This window comes from Echiichthys vipera (genome assembly GCF_963691815.1).
Source record: "Echiichthys vipera genome assembly, chromosome: 17".
In the NCBI taxonomy this organism is placed as follows: Eukaryota; Metazoa; Chordata; class Actinopteri; order Perciformes; family Trachinidae; genus Echiichthys; species Echiichthys vipera.
The window spans coordinates 8,218,136-8,237,747 of record NC_139842.1 but is presented as its reverse complement, the minus strand read 5'-3'; the positions used below and the strand labels follow the sequence as shown (position 1 = coordinate 8,237,747).

Here is a 19,612-nt window from a genome sequence, read left to right as displayed (position 1 = left end):
ATGGAGCTAAAAGTGATTTTTTTTCCCACTTCCACCTAAAAAAAAAATTGCATAATATTACATATAACACCCGTATATCAGCATAACGCACACAGCTGGTAACTGCTGCTGTAGGGTCTGACTGAGACCATAAAATAACACAAACTGCTTGTGCAATAACTTTGAACCCACACTCTTTTCTATTTTTCCCCTCTGACTCATCTTTGTTTATTTAGCTTTTTTTCAAAATCCCTTCATTCCTGTCTCACTGATTATACACAAATTCCCCCTCACTCTTACATTACCAATCCCATTTCCTACTACACCTTCCCACCCCCTTTAATACACACACGTGTGTGTAGCTACAGGCATGCGCTCAATCACTTGTGAAATTCAAAACAGCTGGGGTAAGACAGATAGACAAATGTGGCCGTTCCCTGGAGAGTGAAGGTGACACACAAGAAACCGCACACATGCCTCCTCCGCGTACCATCCTGCCTTGCGCACACACTGACACACCTATGTGCACACACTCCTAGAGATGTAGCAGACAGCAGAGTGAGCTGTTGACAGTGGTGCCGACTAAGAGCGTGGAAAAGACTCTAATCCCTGTCAGAGGATAGAAACCACTCAAAGCAAAACAATTAAAATGCTAATTTCACTTCCTTCTCTCTGCTCGCCTGTTAATGACTTAGCCAGGCATGCAGTGCGCGTGCGTGCGTGCGTGCGTGCGTGTGTGCGTGTGTGTGTGTGTGTGTGTGTGTGTGTCAAACGCTGTACGATGTGAACCCAGGGTGGCGGGGTCAAAGGGGTGACAGATTAGCATGCCTATGTTATGGGTATTATGTGAAAGTGCAATGTGTGCTCTTTTTTTTTAAGGTTTTGTACACACACACACACACACACACACACACACACACACACACACACACACACACACAAACACACAAACACACAAACAAACAAAACACAAACATTTCCAGTAAATTACCCTGTCTCCATTTGTTACTGCCTTGAGCATTCACACATTTATGCCCTTGTGTGTGTTGATGAGTGTGCAAAACACATACAAATGTGTTCATAAATTTATATTCCACTCCACACTACAGCAATGTTGCTCTATGAGCAGAGGAGAGAGAAAAGGGAGAAAAAGAAAGACTTGTGAAATGGAGGGAAGCAGTGAGAGCGAGGTTTTGCCATTTTCTGGCTCCTGTAACATTAATAATTAAGAGTCAGGCAAAGCCGGCTGCTGTCGCTTTCTCTCTACCTCCCTTCTGACACAAACGTAAATTGCGTAAATATCGTCATCCATAAGGGAACCTGTGACATCAGAGCTCTGAAAACTTTCTGAATTATTAACAGAGGCACAGCACTATCACACATCCCTTCTCTTTTTTATTAAAATATGCATTCATAGCCATACTGGGTTGTATATCCCCCTGTGTGCAGTGTGCCATGCATCCCCACACACACCATGCTTTTAATCTGTTATGTTGTACCCAATAGTCACATTGATTACGGTCTGTGAACATGTGTAGTGATTTGAATGTTTTTGTCCCAAAAAAGCAATATATGTACCATTAAAAGGAAATGTTAACGTGTGTCTACATTTATAATCCTCTCTACGTCCTGTCTGCTTTGAGTTATTGGGCAACAGATTACAGCAGTTAGGAATCTACCAGGTAAAGAAAGGTAATACACTGCATTTTTCCTGCCATGTTATGATCACTGACTGGTGGACATAATTTTCCCACCACTTCCACTTCCTGTCTGCTTGTAACCATTAGATCTGAGGGCAACTGACTTACAGCGTAGTTAGTACTTTTTTTATTAAATGAGATCTACACCCTCTGTAAATGCCTAAAAATGTAAGTACAACTATTCAAGTTTTTAAGTGACTTAACAATTGTCTTGAACTTAACTAATTTATCATCCCGTCTGTGTTATCCGACTCTCCTTCCTTCCAGATGGGGAAACTGGACAACCGCAGCCTGACACTTAAGTATCCAGTGTGGCCGCGCTTCAACTCCTTCGGTGATGCCGAGCTTGACGACAACCACCTGTCCATCGTCACGTTAGAGGAGAAACCTTTTGTGATTGTAGAGGACGTAGAAAGGCTCACTGGTACCTGCATGAGGAACTCCGTGCCCTGCAGGAAGCATATCAAAGAGTAAGTCTGCTATCTATCTATCTATCTATCTATCTATCTATCTATCTATCTATCTATCTATCTATCTATCTATCTATCTATCTATCTATCTATCTATCTATCTATCTATCTATCTATCTATCTATCTATCTATCTATCTATCTATCTATCTATCTATCTATCTATCTATCTATCTTTCATTGCAAATGATCTGATATTTCCAGGTACAATGGCTTCATTGGTTTGAATGTGACTACATGCACTTAGAGTGAATGTCACGGATATATTTCATCACATTTGAAATTAAAAAACTATTTACAATTTCCCAGTGTATTAACAGTTACATTGTGACCCACTGCCTTTAAGCATAAAGTGCAGCTTAGCTTAACAAAGTCAACAACTATCCATTTACAATGCCAAACTAGAATAAGCAAGACATTTAAATGTAATGTGGTGAAATAAGTAAAAATACTGTTTGTATTATAGAAACACGAATCATTTCTAAAAATATAAATATACAGTAGTATTAAGGGTTCAAGACAGTCATTTGCAATACAATGTTTTGGTCTCCATTTGATACAGCCTACTACTCATTGATTGACAGATAACTCTGTGTATGAAAAACGAGACTACGCATTACCAAAAAGCAAAGTTCCTTTTTGCATCACTTTATTGGATAACCAGAAGGTGGTAAAAATGACATGATCCGTTTTTCCATTTCCTTCAGCATAGTAGCCGTGCTGCTCCCTCTCTCTCTTCTCTTATGAGCATGGGAATAGGTGCAGTGTGCGATCTAAGCTGCAGCCTGTTTCCTCCCCCTGAAAATGGAGGCGACTGCTGAACTCAGCAATATACTTCCTTCCTCACCAATTTTCTCTCCAATGCCCAAATGCTACTAGCCCCTTGCTATATTACACTATGTTCCTAAGCATACACACACAGTGAGAGTGGCTTCGGGTGTGTATGCGTGTCTGTGTGTGTGGGTGTGTGTGTGTGTTGGGGGGGTTGTTGACACATTGAGTGGCTTGAGTGCTGCGGAATCAAAGCACGTAATTGGTTTATAGGTAATTTAATATTTCTCTCCACTGGAACACATACACAAACTCTCATGGACACACTGCCCATAAGAGTGGCATGTATACAACACACTTTGTCTGTACCACTGCACACATGCGCTCACAAAGTTACTGACTATAACTATGATGCAAGCACACACATACGGACGTACACACACACACACACACACACACACAAACAGAGCTGATTAAGCGGTATTAGGGTCCCAGGGAAGAGGCCAACAGAGATTTCCATCCAGCACGACTGTGAACTAGGGCGGAGGATAAAGCATCTCCAAGGAGGGAACGCAACTACACGCACACACAAGTTCATATACACGTTCTGTTGCCACATGTCCACTCACTCACAGGCCAATGCATCCAGGCGCGTTCCTCCCTCCCACAGCGCAATTCCCTCTCAAGCATCCGTAGTGTCCATTTGGAGAAAGAGGGATAGATGGAGGAAAGGAAAGAGGCAGAGTGCGAGGAGTCGTGGCGGGGTAGGATCGGGGGATGGAGGACTATCCATGCATGCAGAACCACAAATTCACTCATCCAGGCTAGGCCTAAGAACAAGCCATACTTATACTCAACACACAAAGTCGCACACATACCCAAACGGCCCTCTCTGGAGACCCCTCGGGCCCTGTAGTGTTTCTATATCAAGTCAGCCCGGCAACTTCACAAACAGCCTCCATAACATCACATGCTCTCGCTGCCTGAACTGTATTATGGGCTGCCTAAATGGGTACACTGTGTTCATGGATGCAGTTATTGCAGTTCTGGCCTATATGCTTGTTCTGTCACCGCCCTCACCTGCTGAAACTGCCAGAAACTTGACTCAGTTGTCCTTGTTTCTGTTATTATCATTATCACAGATCCCATTCCCTACATGAGTTTAATATGTAGAAAACCTTTGATTTAATTAGGACACAATGGAGTTATCGACATAGATATGGCATGCATGCAGAACCACAAGCCTCTGTCTCCTTTACTCTCTCATTGTCCCTCTCTGCAAACACCCACTTCGAATGCAATCAGCTGATTGAATGAGCGCTATTAGTTGTTATCACTACTGTAGACAAGAGACGGTATGGCTCTAATCTACCTTCTAGTCGGCTTCATAGGCCATTCATCTATTGGTAAGCTGGATCACCAAACTGTGTCAATATTAGACGATTAGCGCTATTGCTCAACCGACCTAGTATGAACACATGACTTTCACTCAGGAGACAGTTGTTTTTATCCCGTGTGAAACCAACAATCATTGTTGACTTTTATAAAAATTACATAGGCAACATAAGTGAACTTTCTTACGTAATGTTCCCAACATAGTGTTCCTAACGTAACGTTCCTAACTAATGCCAGAAACCTAACCAAGTAATGTTTGTTTTGTTTGAAGTTACAATGGTACTCAATAAGTTACAAATTGACACTAAGGGGTCGTGAACAAGCTAGTGACTGTTACCATGTTTTTTGTCTACATGTAAACAGCCTTCTGAACCTACATGTAGGTGTAGCAGGTTCCTTCTAACCTATATCATCGGGCTGATAACCACTGATAACACCCATTCAGTGTTGTACTAACATTCACAATGGGCGCTGCAAGTCTCTTTGCCAATTCTACTATGTCTTACTGGATGTTTTCCATAACCATCACCATTGCTTCTGTGTGCTGAATTGGAAGCCTTGGGACCTTAAGAAATGTTGGGTCAGAAGGGTTAAACAAATAGGTTATTTGAAAAGTCTTTATTTTAGATTGATGAGGAAACAAAACACATATTGCTTCTCTGGCAGTGAGTTTTTTATGTTTGAGGCAGCTAAGATGTAAATTAAATTCTTAATTTTATTTCAAATCAGCTCTAACAGCTGCTATAGAAATAGTAACATCTGTAGAATAAGTCATTCATAACTGGTGACAGATCAGCATCTGCCTTTTTCAACTTAACATTTTCTCTAAGACCATAAAAAAAGTGAATTCCTTTCCAGTTTGAAGACAGGAAAGAAATCCACTTGGGGTGATATCCGTTGGATAGATTGATGGCGACTAGTGAGGGGCACAGGAGTTTGCACTTGGAGCAAGAATAAGCTAATGTTTTGCAGACACTACAGTTACTCCAAAGTGACAGCTCTGTAGGGAACTGCAGAGTCACAACCATATTTTTTTTCTCCCTTTCCATCAAGTTTGTGTCCAGATTGTTGTTTAACTAAAGGAGGAGGTTATCTTCTCCTTATTAGCACACATCTAAAAGTTAAATGAGAGTCCAAAGTGGTTAAAAGTTGATGTGCACTCCTGTGTGTGAGTGTGAGTGTGAGTGAGTGTGTGTGTGTGTGTGTGTGTGTGTGTGTGTGTGTGTGTGTGTGTGTGTGTGTGTGTGTGTGTGTGTGTGTGTGTGTGTGTGTGTGTGTGTGTGTGTGTGTGTGTGTGTGTGTGTGTGTGTGTGTGTGTGTGTGTGTGTGTGTGTGTGAACAGCATCTGAACTCCCCTGCTCTCAAATTCATATACACAGATGGTACAAGGCTTGCAGATGCAGTGCCGTCATAAACCTTCTTCTCTAGAGAGACAGAGAGGTAGAAGGAGAGAGGGAGCATATTTTTCAAGTCTTCTGATGTCGTTCCTGAAAAGAACAACCTGAACTCAAAGGTGAAAAAGTCCCAGGGTGATATTTGTTTATTCGAGCATTCATATTAGTACAATGGAAAGAGAACCAAACTGTGTTTAGTCTACGGTGATACGTGGTTCATAAGGAAGGAAAGAAAAGTTGAAATCATGACCTCCACTCGGATTACATGGTCATGTAATGTTCGTTTCAGTGTCGTTTCTTCTGTCACAGATACTAAATCCGCAAATGATAACTGTTCAAAGCACCTGCTGTACGAAATCGACGGCTAATGACCTGTGCATTTTGTTTGTGCTTCTTTAGCAACACGACAGAGGCTGGTGGGACATACATCAAGAAGTGCTGCAAAGGCTTCTGCATCGATATTCTGAAAAAGATCGCTAAGTATGTAAAGTTCACCTATGACCTGTACCTGGTAACCAATGGCAAGCATGGCAAGAAGATAAACAACGTCTGGAATGGGATGGTGGGAGAGGTAAGAGGATGATTTCAATTCTAAATCTAAATCAATCGCAGTTAGCTTTCAATGTCAAATGAGTGAAATCAAAGCGTGTTCATTGTTGATTAATGTGTCGCTTACTTTCTTGGTCAATCAATTTAACTGTTTTGCCAAGAAATTTGCAGAAACTGGGGAAAAATGTGTCGGAATCAGTGTTTCCCAAAGTCTAACATGACCTCCTTAAATGTCTTGTCTTGTCCACAACTCAAAGATACTCAGGTCACTCTCAAAGAGCAGTAAAGACACCAGAAAATATTTACATATAAGAATCTGGAATCTGAGAATTTGGAGTTTAAACTAATTTAAACGACTTAAAATGAATCGGTCATCAAAATAGTTGGCGATTAATATAGTTAACGACTAATGTATTCCTCAGTTAATCTTTGCAGCTCCATTTTTATCACACTTGATACCATGTATAATAGAATAACTTATAAATGTGAATGGCAGTCGTCAGGACATACAACCAGTGTTCTCTTGATCTTAACAAGTCAAGACTAAATGACAGTCGCCAGTGCTGAAAAAGAAAATGCTGGAACATTAAGTCGTGACCTTAAAATCAAAAGTCTAATCGAATTGTGGATTCGAACAATCATGACAGATGTTCACATGAACGTAATTCACATGTGGAAATAATACTGCTCAGTTTTCTGTGTATGTGTGTGGCATAATAAGAAAGTGCAGGAGCATGAATGATGTATACGGATACTGATCAGTCTTCACTTTCTCAAGCCTAGGCTGAGAGGACATTAGAATGACATGATATTCCTGTTCCTTATGTTCCAAAATAAGCTTTAGTTATTTATATTGCAAAACTGTGAGAAAAAAAAATCAGCCATGAAGCTTTGGCACCAAAGGTAAATGCTCAGGATGTAAACAAATCTTAGCTACTCCTGCAGAGAAGTATTTTCCATATCTTTAATTACCAGCTTCAACTTGAAGGTAAAGTCGCAGAGTTCATTTTAAGACTGTAAACTTTATTGCTGCCTATATTATTTTATTTACTGAGTTGAGGTCCATCTGGCGTTCATCGTATTCAGCAGTGACCCCCTTTACATATTGATTGAATTGATTAAGATTCAGCCTGGGATTGAAAATTGATGTGCAGTCACTAAAATGCAGGCTGTGGTGCAGATTTGGTAGGTGTTTATATCTACTTTAGTTTAGAGAGCAATATCATGAAATATAATGTTAATTTACAGAGATTAAATGTAGTAAAATAGCAGAGCATGGTTTTAGGATGTACAACTAATCTGTGAGAATCAGTGCCGATGCCAGTCAGCATCAAGACTGAACTGGGATCTGTACATGCTCCACACTGAGCATAGTGTAGTTTCAGTAACTTGTGTATTTCAAAGGTGTGCTGATTATATTGATTCCTTTTTGCGTTTGACAGCCTTTCACATGTGGAAAACCAGTCAATGTCACAATGATTAAACATCCGTTTTCTTCTTTTCCTGTGTTCCCCTCTTGACCATTTCCCTTTGTGACTTATCCATAACCCTTCTCCTACTTTCTCCCATTTCACCCACTCTTTATGCATCTTGTCTTTTCACCTTTTTCCATCTCTTTTACACTTCACTCTCATCTACAAATCTCCCATTCCTCAAACTTAAAATCTTACCTTTTCCCTCTTTCCCTCCATATCTTTCTCCACTTCCGTTAACATCCATCTCTTTCTTTCTCCCTGTCCCCACTCATCTCTCTTCCTTCTTTCCTAATCACTCACTCACTCATCCATTCATCCACCCATCTATCCATTCCTCCCTCCCTTTACCCCTGCTTCCCTCCCTCTCCTCCGCCCTCCAAAGGTGGTCTATAAGAAAGCCGTCATGGCCGTCGGATCTCTGACGATCAATGAGGAGCGTTCTGAGGTCATCGATTTCTCCGTCCCATTCGTGGAAACCGGTATCAGCGTCATGGTCTCCCGTAGCAACGGAACAGTCTCCCCGTCAGCCTTTCTCGGTAACTGTCACCGAATAACTGTTGCTTTGTTGTTCGGCTCAGGGGAGAGGGAGAGGAAGATCTGTCTTCTTGGCTTTTTTTGGTTTGTGTGAGTGTAGAATGGTATTTGTTTTGTGTGTGTGTGTGTGTGTGTTCCCTGTGATACAGAGCTGACAACACAATTCAGCTCTGTTACACAGCTGTCAATACTCACTCTTTCAATGGAGAGATTTAGCTTGACTCCTACTTTCTGCCACAGTGAGTCTCACTTACCTGAGAGGGACTTAACGGCCGGATTTTTAACTTAAGGGACCGTGGATGTCCCTGTTATGGCTGCTCAGTCACGTTCATTTGAGGTGTAGTGCTTCAGCGTTTACGTCCAAGTTCCTGCACACACATCCATGAAGCTACAGCTGGAACGCATACAAGATTGCATAAAAGTGAATTGAGGAACACACACACAGGTGCACACACTGACATGTATGCAGCATGCAGTTACTGCTGTGAAAGTGGCAATTATAAGGGCTTAGCAGTAATGGCTGCTCGCCAGCACATGCACACACACGCGAACACACACAGTGCGCGGCCTTGTGCCAGCAGTGCTCTCCCATACATTAGAGCAGGGTTTAATCTCTGCAGTGGTGTTGTGAGCTCAGAGGGAGGACAGGAGTGCTGACACCAGGGCTTCTTATACTGTGCGCCTCCTCACACTGTCAAATAGGAGGTGTGCCTGCGTATATACAAGTGTGTGGGACATGCTTGTTAGCCATGGATTTCTTTTCTCTGTGTGTGTGTGTGTGTGTGTGTGTGCGTGTACATGATTGATTTACTCATCCAGTTCATGGGAAGACAGAAAATGAGTGGAAACAAATCAGAAAAAGTGATGTGTATGATGAAAATGTAATCCAACATGTGTTAATACTAAATCTCTTTTTCTCTCTTTCCTCTCTTTCAGAGCCATTCAGTGCATCAGTGTGGGTGATGATGTTTGTGATGCTCCTACTGGTGACTGCAATGGCTGTCTTTATGTTTGAGTACATCAGTCCTCTTGGCTTTAACAGAAACCTGGCGCAGGGAAGAGGTAAGTGTGCAAATGATCACACATAAACACACACACACACACACACACACACACACACACACACACACACACACAGATAGCATCTATACAATTTGTACGTTCTCATCTGCCACTAAAACAACTGTCTCTCTCTCCTCACTCTTCTCTTTCAGACCCCCACGGCCCTTCCTTCACCATGGGCAAAGCCGTGTGGCTGCTGTGGGGTCTGGTCTTCAACAACTCTGTGCCAGTGCAGAACCCAAAAGGAACTACCAGTAAGTTCATTGTATCGGTGTGGGCCTTCTTTGCTGTCATCTTCCTGGCCTCCTACACTGCCAACCTGGCTGCCTTCATGATCCAGGAGGAGTTTGTCGACCAAGTCACTGGCCTTTCCGACAACAAGGTAATGGACAACAAATGGGAGGGGTAGTGTGTTGATTTGACTGGATTGATGGTTGTTTTGTTTGTCAGTTAAGATGTCATGGCTCTGTCAGCTCCTGGCTAATCCAATATGGGCAAAAAGGTTGAGCTGAGGCAGGCTGAAAGAAGGCAGGTTCAAAAGCTCCAAGCTAGGCTAACAAGTTAGCAAGACTACTTCACTGGGGAGGAAAGTAAAGGAGGGCAGCTGGGAGATAGAGTTACTTAGTGGATGTATCAAGTTAAATTTGATTAGCGCAAACCACAGCACTGGGGGTCAAGCAGGCTGGAGGCCGCGGCAGAGCTGGGTCCAACCTGTCCAACGAATTGTCTCCCCCGGTCAGAGTTAACACCAAAAATAGAATCTAATATGTCCAACGAACAATCTGAAGCAAATCAATTCACCTGTATTTAGATTACACCAACGCATTTGCAATAATATAATTGATGATAGAAGATTGATGATAATAATCTTTAGATTATATTTCTCCACACTGCTGTTACAAACAGTGCACATATTTATGGTTTTAGCGCTGATCTGCGGAGGACTGAAATATACACTGGAGGTCAAAATTAGAGAACAAATTATAAATACTTTATTCTGAAATACAGTTCTTTTTTTAATTGATAGAATATCTGCTGTGTCCATACCACTGCTGTCCTAGCATGTTTTTTAGAATTACCAAGGCACTACGACAAAAACCTTTATTTTAGTGATGACAATTAGAGAAGATTTTCAGATACCTCCCAGTTACTGGTGTTAATCTGGCACCTTGTGACAATTTACTTTTTGTTGGACACATCTTATTTATCTGGCAACTCTCCTGGTTACTTTGCAATATGGCATGCTGCTCGAAGGAGACTGAAACACTGCAACAGCAGGTTGTCCAGATGAAGGCCAAAGAGATGACCCTCTCAGCCATCAGAGAGAGGTTGGGCGTGCCAAGTCTGTGATTTCAAGAATATTGAAACTTTACAAGGACACAGATTCATTCAAGTATGTCAAAAAGGTCGGTCGTCCATGTAAAACAAGTGCACGAGAGGACAGGATTATGTGAAAGCACTCAATGGGGAATCAGTTCAATACTGCAGCTGGAGTTGCTCGCCAGTTCAATGATGAACATGGCAACTATCTGTCAACTAGCAGCTATTGTTAGCCTCCTGAGACGCGTTGCTGCTCGAGCAGTACACAGATGGCATTTCATATCCAAATTCAAATAGACATCTGAAATTGTATAGGAAGTGCAGAAAATAATCTATTAAAAATAAGGAATTCCTTACGTATTTGGATTGACAATGCAAATATTTGGAATTCTGTTTGGACATATGGGCAGGTAAACTTAACCTGACTCTTGCCAGATGAATTTCGTTCCGCCTTGCTTCACTCATCCATCTGGGATCTCTCGACTGGGAAGCGACTTCAGGTGGCTGGGTATATGATTGGATAAACCACTTGTCCATCATCTTTATTGACGTGCTACTTCAACCAGTCACATTGAAACCAACCCGTGACGCTGATGAGTGACGCAGGAAAAGGCCAAACAGAAAAGCCAACATCATTTCCACCAAGAGTAGCCTTCAGAGCCGTTCTCTGGTGTTCTTTTAAAAAATAACGCTACGTCACATCTATTTAACCCCTCCTGATTGGCCTGACCATTTTTGCGGATCACTTTCCTATGGAGCGTATCCAGATGGTTGAGTGGAGCTAGGCGGAGTCAAGACAGAAGCAAGGTGGAAAGAAAGTCATCTGGTGAGAGTCAGATTAAGGTAAACTGTGGATAATTAGACATTTTGCAAGTTTTGGTCTTTAATGTAAAAATCTGTTAAAAACCTACTTCTCCTATAAAACAAGCCATTTGTCATAGACTGTCTAGAAATAGTGTTCTGCTACTTCAGCATGTATTTTTGTCAGTAAATGGTTTAAATTTAAAATCAAAATCTATTTCATGAGTTTAGTCATACCACTGTTGTGCCCCTATGTGATTGTAAATGATTACCCTTGCACAACTGGGATAAAACACATGGAAAAAGAATATTATAAAAGTGGAAAAGGTGGTCATGCAGGAGGAAGAAGACAAGCTGAAAGATTAAAGGAAAAGGTCAAGCCAAATGTAGAGAAATAGAAAAGAGGACCGAAAAATGACGAAAAGGTAGAGAGTTCCTAGGGAGAGACAGAGACAGATGTATGGGGGAGATGCTTCCAAGGAGAAAGCATTTGAGACTGATGTAGAGAGTTTTGACAACATACAGAAGGAGAGAGGGTGGGAGGGATGGAAGAAGGGGTACATCAACTGGCAGGAGGGTGACTGAGGAATAGCGAGAGGCCAATACACACAAGATGGTACAAGACAACAGGCAGACAGATATGGGCCAAGTTGACGGCTGAGAAAGGAAGAAAGGAATGTTGTGAGGGGGGTGAAAGTAGAGGATATATGGGAAGAGAGAGGGTCAGGGAAGAAAGGAACCAGACAAAAAAGGGTAGATTGTCATGCAGGCAGATATGCTGAATGAGACTTTGAACAATCTGTGACCAGCAAAAAGGATGAAGGAAATCCCCCATTGAGATATATGTTTGTAAATTATATTTAAAACTGCCGTAACTTATTTTGAACCACTGGTAGGCAGAAAAACAAATTGTAACACTTTGTATTAATGTCCTTGTAATAAGTGTTAGTATAAGTACCTTATAAGTCCTTATAAGATGCTTTTTAACATTATTATTTGGTCAATAAGACTGTACAAGTGTTGATAATATCATCACACATATGTTTATTGTTAGATTATAAAAGATTTAGAAGCACAACAAATGCATTATTCGCAGGCTTTTGCAGTTACCAGATCAAATGTGAGGCCTTGTTAGTGTTAATAAATCCTTTATTATGCACAGTTTTTTTTATTAAGATATTAAAAGATAGATGGGATGACATGCAGCAAAGGGCCTATGTTTGCTGCTGCAGGTGGTTGCCATTTACCTGAAAGTTATGAAAAGTTAGAAAAAAAAAGAGCTTTCTTAAAGTGTGTTTTTACCACTAAAATATTTTATTCATATATCATTTTTTTATTCACATTGTATAAACCTTGACCACTTAGTGGTCAGTCCTTACAAAGCGGCCTAATTTCGATTCCAGCTCGGGAATAAAATCCAATGAAACAAAATATTTGGTTCTGCTAAAATGATTCGCTAACTGCATTGGCAAATCAGAGAAAAAAAATTGGTTTTAGGCTGTGAGTTTTGAGTCTCAAAATATCACAACACACTAAGCACATTCACCCTCCTTCAGCACTGTCACCGGTTTAATAAGAGGATTGATAACTTAAGCATGCTTTGGTGACCTCGCATAAAATTGACAAAGCTTGAAAATGTTTTTAGACAGTATTGGCAGAAAGATCTGTTTTTACTGTTTTAATCTTTTATGGAGAGGGAGTGATGAACTGTTGGCAACTGTCTCCCAAGCAGGCCATCTCATGTGCGAGTGGAGGGCAGTCAGTTAGCAGGTCTGTGGTGTTGGAGGCTGTATAACAGCCAGGGATTAGAATTTACCGCGCTGGCTTATTTGTCTTCATTTGTTGAAGAGGGCATGCTGTTCTGGTTTCTCAAAAGCTGATAATAGAGCAGTCTTTTTTAGCGCACAGGCTAAGAATTCAAATGTCAGCAAACGAGTGCTGTGCTATGGTTGTAGCAGTTTGTCGTGAGAGCAGAATCCAGGTTTTGGAAATTGCCACATCAATAATATTTAGAAGAGATCTGACAACAGTTAGAACCAAATCCCTTATATCCAATAAAATAAATACAATAATGATATTATATCATTAAAGCTTCTAATCTAAGGTATCAATGATTCCTCCTCTGAAAAAAACTTTTACACCATACCTTTTAACCGCTGATGGAATGCTTGAAACTATTGAAACTACTTGTTTAGGCACCAGTAGCACCTTGTTCTACTAGTTTAGCCATCTATCTGCAGTATCTATGGTTTCTCTTATTTGTACTGTCTCCCTGTAAAATATGACATGGAGGTTAGCCTCAAGTGGTAAAATCATCTTCTATCTGCAGTTTGATTGATGCGTCAAAGTGACAGAGAATCAATGACAAGCACATTTGGAAGCTGCCCTTGAGAGTAAACGTGTCTGTATGGACACATAGAAGTATGTTCAAAAATTTTGTTGCCACAAATAGGGTTTCAACGGTATAAGATTTTCACAGTATGATAAGGGCCTCAGAAAATATCACAATCTCAAATTGTTAGGTGTCACGGTATCACATTATAAGACTTTTATTATAATATAATCTACTATAGACCTTTATTATAACTGTAATTTAAGAAAGTAATTGAAAGTATGTGTATGTGTAGATTTGCTCTCAGATTCAGAGAGTAGCTTTAAAGTTTGAGAAGAAAAATCTCACTTATCCAACATAAAGTTATCAAATCAAAGCAATCTTTTTTTACATGGCACTTTTCATACTCTTACAGTAACAACAAGTGCCTCACAGAAAATAAAAGCAAAACAAAAAACAAACAAAACATGAACAACACATGAAAACCCAAACCACCAACCCCCAAAAATATACACACAGAGATACACAAAGACATACACACTCACGTACACACATAGCCATACACACACCCACACACATACACTGGCTATCACTGAGGAGACATGGCTGGGCACCGAGATCTGAGGTGAGGAAGAAGCTACCTTTGGGGGCCGCGCACATCAAGAGGGATCACGGTCCATGACTGCAGGGGGCGCCGCCACAGGGACCCCCCCAGCCCAGGCAGACAGGAGGCTTACAGTGTAGAGCTCTCAAGCCACCCGGACCAGGGCTGTCCACCGCACAGCACACGCATCGGTGGACCAGAGACAACTCCCGGTGTGGTCGGCCCCCTGGAGGAAACACTGGAAAATCAAGGGGCTAAAACAGGAAAATAAGATAAAATAATAGAAGCTAAAAACTGAGGGTATAAAAACAGTGTAAACAGTAACAGTTAAGACATTTAAAAACTAGTAAAAGAACCTTAAAATCGACACTGAAGCACACAGGGAGCCAATGCAGCGATTTGGTGGTATAATGTGCTCCTGCCATCTCGTCCTCGTCAGCACACGTGCGGCTGAGTTCTGTAGTAATTGTAAGTTTTACCTGACAGTCCCAAAAAAGTCCCTGGGCTGATTGACCCAGTCAACACTTTGCTGAAACACCACAACAATTCTGAAAAAAAAAACACAGACACAAGGGCCTTGAGAACCTCTTAAAGAAGGATACAGGAGACGTACTGAGTGGTATATGAAGGAGATGAATAGGCAAAAAGGAGCATTGAAATCTAGAGTCTAGAGACCCCAATACACATACATACACACATGCACAATAACATAGACACATTCAAAAAGGCGTCTTTTGCTCATAGAACAGCAGAACCTGCATAATAAGGACAGAGAGGATACCACACGAGAACCAGAGAAAAGTAAGACAACAAAAGAGTAGAGGAGAGGAAGATAGAAAGGACAATCTGAGGTAAATATAAAAAAGAGCATTAGGATCCAAAGTGAGCTTGTGAGAGAAGAGTGAGTGATGAGTGAGTGACATATATTATTTAATATATCAAAACATCACCTCTATGCTCCTGAAACTTTAATCTGAAATGGCAAAATTTCACATACGGTTGTGGGCTGATTTCAATCACCTCTAATATCTGGAGTGCCTTGCTGTCAGTCATAACCTCTCACCTGCCTGAACCACAGGTGCATCATCTCTGCATCAAGCTTTTATAATAAGCATCAGCTGGTACAATTCTCAAAAGCCTCTTTTCTCAGTAGATGTTTTGGCATTTAGGAAAAGCACAGGTGTACTTAATAACATTAAGGGACTAAAGATGGAAATTAGCTATATGCCATAATCTTTCATATTTACACATTTATTATTATGCACTGTCTCTGTCTTAAATAAATAAATCTGAGACTAATGATGGCTGCATTCCTCCTATTGGAGGCCCTGGTATTGTGCATGCCAGCTCACTGAAATAGCTTAATGAGACACCTCATGGAAGTAAGCCATCGTTAATATTATCAATTTCACCTTATGACATGTCAAAATCCAGTGCTGTCGCTATTTCACAAATTTAAATGAAATTAACTTTATTTGTTTCGAGCATTAAAAAAGGATATGGAAATAATTAGATCTAATTTGATTTTTTTCATAGAGTATATGAAATAAAAGTCTGAAAATATAGAATAAAGATTTGTATATATTGAATGCAAGTCTGAATATATGGAATGAAAACTTGAGAATGTTGAACGAACTCGGACGTCATCGGGACACCCTCTTGTATTAACGTTCCGACGTTGCTGCAAGAAGTATGATCCAATCAGCAAATCAGCAATAAAATCTAGTATCAGCAATTCTAAGTATCGGAGAGAGTGCTATGCCATCCATCTCAGCCAATAATGGAGAAATGTGGAGCTACAAATGACCGTTCTGATGGGTGTAGAGGTCTGTATGGCTACTCTAGCAGCCTGGTGTTGTTTTTTAAGGCAATTTAATGAAGGTAAACATAGTGAAAGGCCACGCTTAATGCCACTGCGCTCTGGTGCAGCACTTGCTACTGAGCCCTTCACGATTCATGCTGCTTTATTCACTGGGCCAAGCAACATTTTATCATCCGTTTCCGTTATGTTAACAAATCTACTGCGGACGGTTGTATGATCACTGATGGGGGACATTATAAAGTGCCATTAATCTATTCCGTCTATTATTTCTGTCTTTTTAACTTCAATGCTTGAAAGGAGTAGGAAGAAGCATCATGCTTATCTAGTTCTGCACAGATTTGAACCAGAGACCCCCAACAACACACACACACACACACACACACACACACACACACACACACACACACACACACACACACACACACACACACACACACACACACACACACACAGACACACACCTCGTAAAGCTTCTGCTACATTTTAAAAGAGCCAACAGGAGGGGAAAGATGAGGGATGAGAAACAGACACCATAGGAAGGGCTGTGTGAGGAGGGAGCGTCTCCTGAGGTCTATCAGTTGTGATGCTGACACACACGGTGTGACATCACCACTAACGCATGCACAGCGGACTTATCAACGCGCCCTCGCCCTGACCTCATTATACAATAGAGATGCACATGTGTTCAGGCAGATACTGTATGCATAAATATTTACATAACTCTAATGCAAATACATTTAGTAGGTAACTAGTTTACATAAACAATATAACAATCAAACACAGATGGTTTTTTTTCAGATGTTGAACAATATTAAAACATGCACATACAATTTCTCATGTGCCGTCTATAGGTTTAGTCACTGTCTTGTATGAATGCACACACACACATACAAATACATATTCACACATAGTATGGATATATAGTACACATATAGTACACATGCTAATACAAAGGTACTGTTGTGCAGCTTAAGGCAGGATCGGATCATATTTTCATCAATAAGTTTGTATGATATCTTAAAAAACATTACGCACAACAATTCGTATGATCTCATGAAATATGATTCTATTAAACTCTAGGAAGTGGGTTTGAATAATATACGAAATGCATTATGACATTCTATTTAATTCTGTGAAATGGCTACTGGTGCGTGTACACAGTCTATATACCTGTATATATACCGTATATATATATATATATATATATATATATATATACTGTATATTGTTCAAAAACACACACATAAAAAAACCTGTCCAGATAAATTGTGACTTCCGGATAGAGTTCATTGATTGTGGTTTTATGAGAAGTATAAACATATACCATTCCGACACCCTATGTACCCTCGTACGTGATCCACATCCATCTGCACATGACACAAATCACATACACTCCAGCAAGGAAATAGCTGACGTACAGATTGTAGCCTAGTATGAGGATATCTGCATGAGAACTGGAGCGAATTGTCCCAACCAATTCTGGTTACTGGCTACCAACCTCTCTGTTGGTAGCCAGGAAGACCAGCCAACCCTTCTACATCCCTAGCCGTACCTTGAAGAATTAGAAAAAAAAACCCTCCTTTCGAATGCACTGCAAGCTCTGCGCACCCAAGTACCACAAGCTAATGGCTTAGTTAGATAGTTTGTGTGGCCTTTAGAAAAATGTTTTTTAGGGAGGTGGGGTAGTGCACTATAGGCCCCTGTGGTGTGGCCTAAGCATTTGTCTTCAATGGCATTTTTTCCCCTTACATTACTTTTACTTTTATACTTTAACTAGTTTTGAAACCAGTACTTTTACACTTTTACTCAAGTAAAAAGTATCTATACTTCTACTTGAGTAATGAATTTGAATACTTTTGACATCTCTGTGGATAACATACGAATAAGGCTACAGTGCATTCCCTTTGTAGTTAAATGTACAAACTGTAAATAACAAAAGCCTGAATATCACCATACTTATTTAGATGATAGAGCTGTTGATTTGTTGATTTTCTTTAAAGAGTACAACTCTACTGAAATACAGTATTTATAGACATTGACAAAAAGGCATGTTTCCAAGGCATGTTGTGTTAGTCTGTGTTTATACCAACATTATATACACGCAATACTGTGTGCATAAAAACTACATTCCAACAAAGTCGGTTTGATTCAGATTCAACTTTACACATTTTAAAACTAGTTTGATGTTAGCAAAGTAAGTTATTTAATGAAATCACACAATCATTTTCATTTATAAAAATAATACATTTTTTGGGTGAAAGGGTTGACATTTATGCCTGGTATTTTTATGTTTCAGACTAACCGCCCCCCATACAAATACACACAAAGGGGGTCCTTTTCAAATGGGGCCTATTATATCTTATCCATAGGGTACCAGTTGATGTGACCTAATACATTTAGAAACACAGAAGCACATTTGGAATACATGTTGTCAGTCACAGCTTCTCTCTGTGTTTTATTTACCCCTCTGTTTTTTTTTCCTCTCCATGTTTACTCCACCGCAGTTTCAGAACCCGTACGCATACTCGCCTCCGTTCCGCTTTGGGACAGTTCCAAACGGATCCACAGAGAGGAACATCAGGAAGAACTACCCTGCTATGCACCAGTACATGGTAAAATATCATCAAACTGGAGTCGTGGACGCACTTGTCAGCCTCAAAACGGGGTAAGTTTGTGTGTGTGTGTGTGTGTGTGTGTGTGTGTGTGTGTGTGTGTGTGTGTGTGTGTGTGTGTGTGTGTGTGTGTGTGTGTGTGTGTGTGTGTGTGTGTGTGTGTGTGTGTGTGTGTGTGTGTGTGTGTGTGTGTGTGTGTGTGTGTGTGTGTGTGTGTGTGTGTGTGTGTGTGTGTGTGTGTGTGTGTGAGTGTGTCAGTTCCTCTGAGACCGGGGATGAATGGGCTTCCTCATTGGGAAGCAGGAGCTATTTTTAGTTCTGGTCTCTACAGTGGGACTGGCGGTGGTGTGTTATGGCAGTATATTGACGACAAACAATTTGAGAGAGCACAAAACAAATTACAGCGCTACTCAGTCTGCAAGTCAACCTTTGAGAGCACACAGGGATGGATTTGTAAGAGCAGAATTAGATTAGTGCACGGGGAGAACAGAAATGTGTGAGCGTGAGTGCAACAGATTATTTGAACATGCAGCAACATTTTAGCCAGTGATAGAGATTGTCAAATGGTCAAAGCTGCTCACGGTCACTTTTGGCAGTCTGAATCCCCTGAGCTCAAAGGGAGTCACCTGTTCAGTTTAGCGTAGAAGGGGAAGGTCCTCCTGTTAGACGCTTACATTCTGCTTTCAAAATAAAACCACCAGATGGAGACAAGGAGCAATATCTAGAGTATGTGTTATACTAAAAATCTAAATGCACACTAAATTACTAAAATCACAGTCAATCTGTAGGAAAA

The 19,612-nt window shown here is 40.7% G+C and overlaps 1 protein-coding gene across 1 annotated transcript in view; it reads left to right on the top strand.

The window, feature by feature from the left end:
* grin2aa (glutamate receptor, ionotropic, N-methyl D-aspartate 2A, a) overlaps nt 1–19,612 on the top strand; it is a gene marked incomplete at its 3' end in the record, with an annotated part of 160,186 nt that overhangs the window by 122,078 nt on the left and 18,496 nt on the right. Inside the window, exons 6-11 of the mRNA XM_083930963.1 lie at nt 1,947–2,149; nt 6,108–6,279; nt 8,115–8,268; nt 9,203–9,328; nt 9,481–9,710; nt 18,712–18,872. Coding sequence (XP_083787089.1) covers nt 1,947–2,149; nt 6,108–6,279; nt 8,115–8,268; nt 9,203–9,328; nt 9,481–9,710; nt 18,712–18,872 — 1,046 coding nt within the window. The remainder of the gene's footprint in view (nt 1–1,946; nt 2,150–6,107; nt 6,280–8,114; nt 8,269–9,202; nt 9,329–9,480; nt 9,711–18,711; nt 18,873–19,612) is intronic.